Here is a 7,843-nt window from a genome sequence, read left to right as displayed (position 1 = left end):
CGAGGAGAAGAGTGGCAGCAAGCCGCTCTTAATGAGGTATGTATATATCGGCATTTTAATTATATAACAACACAGACACTTTTGAAGATTACATTATTAGTCGCTGGGCAAGCATTTTCTTGTATCCTCCATCCACAGCAACCTCTGTATTCCCCCCTCCTGTCCACATCCACCGCTGTTCCCCTCCCCCACCCACCTATGTATCCCTCCCTGTCCACAGACTCCACCTTGTCCACAAACCACCTCTGTATCTTCCCCCCCACCATTGTATCCATCCCCCTGTAACCTACCATCTAAAATTTATTAGCAGGTGAATGCAGCACTCCATGCATTGAATACGGCCCTTAAGTAGAAAAATGTTGCTGACCCGTGATCTAGGAAATTCCTCATTACATAAAATCAAAAAGGACTGACCCATATTCTCCAGGTGAAGATAGGAACTTTACATTTTTTGCCTTTTCTATCAAGTGTTTTTAAATGCAGCAATTGAAAAACTACTTATAAATACAACGGAGGGTTTTTTTTGGTCATGTTTTATTTGTTCTTAAAAAATGCAGCAATTGTACACTGCTTTTGCTGCTCATCACATTTTTTTTTTTTACAATACCTTTAGAGTAACTTGCTGTCTTTACTCAAGGTTGTGTTGCTAACCGTCATTTCACAACTTGGTGAAAATTGGTACATAATAACCAAAAGGTAATAAAGTTGAATGGCAATTGAGTTTTGCATGCAGAAAAAGCAGATATAAACTACAAAGCCGAACATTTCCACAGTTTGAAAGTGGCCTTTTCCCAAAGACAAATACCATCTAGATACAATGCTCATGGCGAGGGGGAATTACCCAGATCTTCACCTACTAGTCAACAGCAGAGATGAACAGCACAGTCTCACTCTTTTGTGCAGATGTAAAAGAGGGAGGGAAGTATAAAAAGGTGTCCTGGTATAAGACAGTATCTTATTCCTTAACTTATCGCTTTACCCAAAACTGCTGCAGTACATTGCAGCATTTCTCCAAAACTACTTGACATATTCCAAATGAGAGTGCTAAAACTAATGACATGGAGGATAGGTTTCCCTGCAGCATGTAGAGAATATTCAAATTATGTAGGAATCAGTCTTCCAGCTTTCAATTTTTAAATTAAAAAGTAACCAATTTTATACATTAAAAAAGGTAGAATATTTAACACAAAAAGCGTCAACACAAGACCTATTCAAACTAAATGTATCTACATTGCATACAAATTAGTTCCACACTGAATTGACAGTTCACTGAATAAGTAGCTCCACAATAGCACATCTGCCTTTATTGCTCTTATGCATATGGTGCTCTCTGAAGGCACTGTGGTATGGATTAGAAAACATGGAATGACTTTGGTGGAATCATTTGGAATGACTTGATTAACTGCTGTACAAGTCGTCATTCTGGAACAGTTATGTGAAATCCGTGGTTTTGTTTCTTTGTCCCAATCAACAGAAAAAAAAAAAAAGTTAAGAGTTCATGTTATACTTCACAGGAGAACAAAAATCATCTGCAGGCAGACTTTTTACATGCCCATCCTGATGCTCTGGATGATCTGGAAGATTGCTGTAGGACAAGAAACAGATTTGGTAAGTTTACGTAAAAACATTAGGCAGAACACATTATTTGCACCCTAAACTAGCGCTGGTCGAATTCTGTTTGCCAAGCTGCTATTGGGGACCTTTATATGCAGGCTCATGGACCGCAGTTTTGACAATCGCCACTAGATGGTGCCTAGTAGATCTGGATTTCCTCATTGACTGCAGTTCCATCAACCTCAACTAGATGGTGCCTAGTAGAAATGGGATTACCACAGTCACTGAACATTCCAATATCAGTATTTCAGACAACCACAGACCAAAAAAAAAAAAAAAAAAAAAAAAAAAAAAAAAAAAATGTATATATGTGTATGTATGTGTATGTATGTACACACACACACACACACACACACACACACACACACACACACACACACACACACACACACAATTGTTTAAAATACTATATTAGAAGTTAAAAAAAAAAAAAAAAAAAAAAAATTAATCTCACCCACTTTGTGTTCCACATCCTAGGAGACTCATGCTCACTCCTGTATTCTCATTACCTACCTTTTGGGGATCAGTCAAGGATCTCTATGTATAGTTGTATATTTGCACTGAGTGATGCAAGATGTTAAGTGAGAATACATGTGCATCTCTTGTGATATGGAACACAAAATAGGCTGTTTTACTTCCATTACCATGGAATTGTAAGCAATTCTGCAGAAATAAACCAGCACTCTTTCTTTGGAACACAGCTGAAGTTTTCTTTTATTATATTTGCACACTTGGATTATGTGTACACAGGAGTTTGGTCTGTAGTATTCTGCAAGATAGGGTCAGTATTTTGTGATTGTACAGGGATGTATTTAGCAACTCTGGACAAGGGAAGACTTTTTGTAGGCCACTATCCAAATTACATTTCTTCTCTTTACTGTGCTTTTGTCTGCAAGAGAACATGTGTCAGAGCAGCAAGAGAGTGCAAGACCCCTTGGCTCGGCACAGCAAGGGCATATGGGTCAGTGCCAGAGTGAGAACAAATGGATCGGTATGGCAAGACTGAAGGCACATATGGGTCAGAACTGTAAGAGTGAGAACATATGGATTTATCCATATTTTAGGAAGAGTAAGAACATATGTTTCAGAACTGAGAGAACATATGGGTCAAAGCAGCAAGAGTATATATGGATTAGTACTGCAAAAGTGAAAACATATGGGGCCGGATGGTAGGAGTGAGATCATAAGGGTCAGTGAAGCGAGACAGATACCATTAGAGGCAGTGTTAAGAGTGAGAGACCATTTGGATTACAACTATGAGAGTACATATGGATCTGTTTGTTGGGTGAGAACATACAGGTCAGAAGAACTGTGGGCACATGGATCTGTTTGATGGGAACATACAGGTCAGAAGAACTATGGGCATATGGATCGGTTTGGTGGATAGGACATTTGGGTCACAACTGTGGGAGAATATACAGACTATTATAGTGAGAATGAGAGAACAAAAAAAAAAAAAAAAAAAAAAACACTTGAAGGAACTTCACCCATGCCCATGAATTTTCATTTCCATATGCCACTTACCTTTGATGCTCCTTTATGCAACACACACACACACACAGTGAAATCTGCATTATCCTTTTCTCAGTCACTTCTCTGCTGCTGTCCATCCAGTCCTATGCTGTCATCTTGATACACCTATGACCAGAAGTCAGCTGTCTTTTCCTCATTCATATACCCAGCTCCTTGATGAGGTCCCCCCCCCCCCCCTCCCCATTCTACACATGTGCAGATGCTCCAGCCTCCAAACACCAACTACTATGGCCCAACCTCCTGGAATGTGCGTAGATATTCCAGGAGGTTGTGGATAGCTGATCATACGTCATCCTTGTCTCCATTGCCTTAAGGTCTGCTTCAAGTTAAAGCGCCACCAAACAAACTTTTTGTAGACTTGGATAGTGTAGAGAAAGAAGAGCTTTTTTTTGCTGGCTGTCACTAATGATCAACGTCACCAGAAATACAAGGGACATCCAAATTTCTGAGCCATCACCAGAACAGTAATGGAGAGAAAATTCACTGTCAGCTGTTTACAAGAGGACTTCCCTTGTATTAGAAACTTCCTTTTGAATCGACAGGAAGTAAAATGGGGAATCTCCCTCATGAGACATAGATGGCAAAAAAAAAAAAAAAAAAAAAAAAAAACACACCTGACAACCTGGTAACTCACTCTATCTAAAAAAAAGGGTTCTGGATTTAGATGAACACTGCCATACGGGTAACAAATATTGATTTTAAGGCCCCATTCTGGGCTTTAGTGGTATGAATGGGCCCTGAGATTGACAACCCCGGCTGCCCCGCTGTGATGACATCATCCTCATGTGGATTCTGAGGACCCCACTGCTGGGCATCCAATTGGAAGTGTCCAGGTCACACAAGCACCAATGTGGACACCTGATAAAGGACACAAGAAGAAAGCAAACAGAAGAAAATACTGAGCTACACTGTTATGTGACTGTTAAAGCGGACCTCCACCGAAGAGCGGAAGCTCCTTGTCCCTCCCGCCATATTGGGCACCTTTGGGGGGGGGGGGGTTGGCAGGAACTGCAGCCTTCTAAGACTCATGTCCCAAAAGATTGCAGTGCCCTTTGTGAATGTGCAGTAGCAAGCCAGCTGTGAATCCTGAAGGCTTCACTGCCAGTTTCCCTTAGTCAAGATGGCAGTACCCAATAGCCGATTGAAGAACTGGCTCAAGTGAAGACACAGCTGGATCCCTGGGACAGGCAAGTGTAATAATATTAAAAGTCAGTAGCTGCTGACTTCATTTTTTATTTTTTTTGGTGGTGGTGGGGGGGCGCAAGAGTCTGGAGCTCCTCTAAGACAAGGGGAAAAAAAGGGTACTTAATCCAGTGATTGAATGGGGGGGGGGGGGGGTGTAAGGAATCAGCCAAGGCTGTGACATCATGTTACAAAGTAAAAAGAAAAGACAGGTAATATCAGATATTAGAGCAGTCTTGCAGATGTCAGAACATCTAGTGCTGGGCAATGACAACACTGAAGACATCAGGAGTGAAGAGAGGAAGGAAAGTGGTTTGATCACACAGACAAGTGCAACAGAACTCACAGGAAACACACTTGGGGGGGGGGGGGGATTTCCTAAAACTGGAGCAGCTGTGCATAACCAATCAGCTTCTAGATTTTATTTTCAAAGCTTAACTGAGCATGTGGAAGATAGAAGCCGATTGGTTGCCTGACAGAGCTGATACAGATTCTGTTAGGTGCTCCCCCTGCCCACAGTACACAGCGGGGTGTTCCTGACATATGTTACATTACATACATGGGGGGGGGGGGGGGGGTTGTAATAGGAAAGTTTGGGAGTTGTCCAGCCTGTGATCAGCAGAGGTATAGTGGAAGATCTCCCTACTTATCTACTACTGATCTTTGAACTGTAACCACCAATCTGGACATGGATTACACTACGCCTATGTACAGGTACTGATCCTGAAAACAGCTGGAGGATGATGGAATTCAGGAACCAGGTCTATGGAAGGATCACAGAGCTGGGACTCAAGGGGAGAACCCTAGAAGGTCACCATACATGTTACAATCTCACCATACAATCAAGTTTAGATTTAACAAAATTACATAATGTGAGCACCTACCTGAACCAACCTGCCAATCTGCATCCAAATCAGACAATCTGCATCCAGACAATGCATAGTATAGTGGAGATTGTAAGGTGTGTGGTGACACGCATCTATGTGGCCGTGTTAGGGATTGCTGGGACTTGTGGTGACACGTATCTATGTGGCCGTGGTAGGGATTTCTGGGACTTGTGGTGCCTGTGTGATTGGTTAGTAGTCATGTAAATAGAGGAAAGGGCACTCACCTGACCCGCAGACCACGAAGATGAAGAGGGCCAGTAACCAGGGACCTACCGATGACTTCTCCTCCGTAGCGTTCCTCTGTAGACAGGACAGAGACAGCGATCAGCCCCGGCCGGTTGGCCACGTCCCCCTCCTCCTCTCCCTCCCCTCCGCTCCCCATACAGCACATACCGCGGTCTTGGCCACGTTGCCTCTCTGTGTGATATTCTTGCTGTGTTTCTCGTTCGCCATTCGGATTCGCTGCTTGGCCACCATGGCTGCGGTGCGGCGGATGGATGCCGGGATATAGGGGGAAATGAGATCCCTATAGAGCGATAACCTGGCTCGCAGGGTGTGTGAGTTGTAAATAGTGACCCGCCGAGGTGCCAGCGTAGGCAATTCCACAGTCCCCGCCCACAACCGGAACTACGTCTGACGACACACGGAGTGAGCTTTCGGCAAATAGTCCCTCCCACACGTGTCAGCGCTGTTATGTGCCCAGCATAGAGATGAGGGGAGAGAGACTGTGTGCTCATATCACTCCTCGTAGTGATAAAGTGCGGGAGAGCTGTGTACACGCTGGAGGGGTCCACAGGACAACTTCTGTCCTCTGAGGGAAGCTAATGGCAAGATTGGCCCCCAAATCTCCCCTCCTGGGCCTCTCCCACCTTATTACACTGCCTCGGTGCCATGTACTTCACCCCAATTCACAGCACCTACCTCACCTTCCTCATACCCACCTATTCCCCTCCTGGGCAGTCCAACACAGCAAAGATAACTTGTCACAAATGTGTGGCAGACATTGAATTGTAAGTCTATTAACCACCTCAAAACTGGGCCCTTTCAACCCCTTCCTGCCCAAGCCATTTTTCAGCGCTGTTGCACTTTGAATGACAATTACGCGGTCATGCGTCATGGCACCCAAATTACATTTTTCAAATTTTTTCCTCACAAATAGAGCTTTCTTTTGGTGGTATTCGATCACCTCTGCGGTTTTTATTTATTGCGCTATAAACAAGAAGAGGGACACGTTTGAAAAAACAATATTTTTTGCTATAATAAATATTCAATTATATTTTTTTTAAAACATTTCTTTTCCTTAGTTTAGGCCGATATATATTCTTCTACATATGTTTGGTAAAAAAAAATCACAATAAGCGTATAGTGATTGGTTTCCACAAAAGTTATAGCCTCTACAAAATAGGGGATAGTTTTATAGCATTTTTATAATATATTTTTTTTTACTAGTGATGGCGGCGATCTGTGATTTTTATCATGTCAAAAGTGTAGTGTAAGCGCTCTACTTATATATATATATACCTTAAGGTGATACAAAATGGTATGTGCTCATGTGTATCAAAATATATAAAAATACCCCAAAGAAACGGGGGTAGTGCTACGTGGCAACAAAACTTGAAAGTACATATGAAGTGACTTCCAAATATGTGTGTAAACAAGAAAAACAAAAATTATTGTATGGAAGCTGTGTGAATATTTGTCCCAGTGGTGAAACAACCGGTAACTACAGATAGATAATCACAGTGATGAAGTCCATATATAAATATATAGTCCAAATAAGCGTGCAAGATGTCAATCCGGATGTGTTATGATGACAACCAGAATTCTGTGATATTGTGATCGAGGAAAATAATATTTCACCCTGTGACGATCCCACCACCTTATAGGGCACGAGCTTACCAGATCTATATGACCCTAGTAGACATACGCCTCAGGGGTCAATCAAAGCTTGTGATCTCAGCCAGTGTAATGGACGTATCAATCATGGCATTTACGATCCCAACAAACGACTAGATGTAGTCACAGTTCTTCGTGTACAAATCCGACAACAACTCAGGCATGGAAGATGAAGAAACAAGGCCAACATGGCATAATAACGTTTTTTTTAAAAAAACTCTTTAATAAAAAAATATTGCTAAAACTCACATTTCCAAGATGGGCAATACAGCATGTCAGAGAGAAAAGGTGGCAGTAGTGACTGCTATATTGCGGCAGACATATCGGACACTTTTGACACATTTTGGGACCATTCGCATTTATACAGCGATCCGTGCTATAAAAATGCACTGATTGCTGTGTAAATGTGACTGGCAGCTAAGGGGTTAACACTAGGGGGTGATCGAGGGGTTAAATGTGTGTCCTAGGGAGTGATTCTAACTGTGAGGGGAGGGGACTGACTGGGGGAGGTGACCGATCGGTCTCCTCTCCTCTGACAGGACGTGGATTTGTGTGTATACACGCACAGATCCACGGTCCTGCTCAGTTACTGGGCAATCGCTGGTGCCTGGCGGACATCACAGCCGCTGGGCATACGCATCGGGTCCCCAGTGATGAGGCGGGCTCCCCCTAGTGGCCAGGGAAGGCGATCGTGTCATATGACGTCCACCCAGAACGAGAGCTGCCTCGTC

At 43.0% G+C, this 7,843-nt stretch overlaps 1 protein-coding gene across 1 annotated transcript; it reads right to left on the bottom strand.

Moving 5' to 3' along the window:
* Positions 1 to 1,274: 1,274 nt before the first annotated feature.
* Positions 1,275 to 5,845, bottom strand: SERP1 (stress associated endoplasmic reticulum protein 1). Its single transcript, XM_077488184.1, has 3 exons — positions 5,610 to 5,845; positions 5,441 to 5,516; positions 1,275 to 1,585 (listed from the first exon to the last, which is right to left on the bottom strand). The coding sequence occupies exons 1-3, from the start codon at positions 5,691 to 5,693 to the stop codon at positions 1,545 to 1,547; spliced, it is 201 nt and encodes a 66-aa protein (XP_077344310.1). The 5' UTR covers positions 5,694 to 5,845; the 3' UTR covers positions 1,275 to 1,544.
* Between the last annotated feature and the right edge of the window lie 1,998 nt (positions 5,846 to 7,843).

Source organism: Lithobates pipiens, unplaced genomic scaffold, assembly GCF_037356315.1.
Source record: "Lithobates pipiens isolate NorthernLeopardFrog02 unplaced genomic scaffold, aLitPip1_a1.2 Scaffold_18, whole genome shotgun sequence".
Taxonomy (NCBI): Eukaryota; Metazoa; Chordata; class Amphibia; order Anura; family Ranidae; genus Lithobates; species Lithobates pipiens.
Note: the sequence above shows the minus strand (reverse complement) of the source record. Positions and strands in the feature narration are given on the sequence as shown.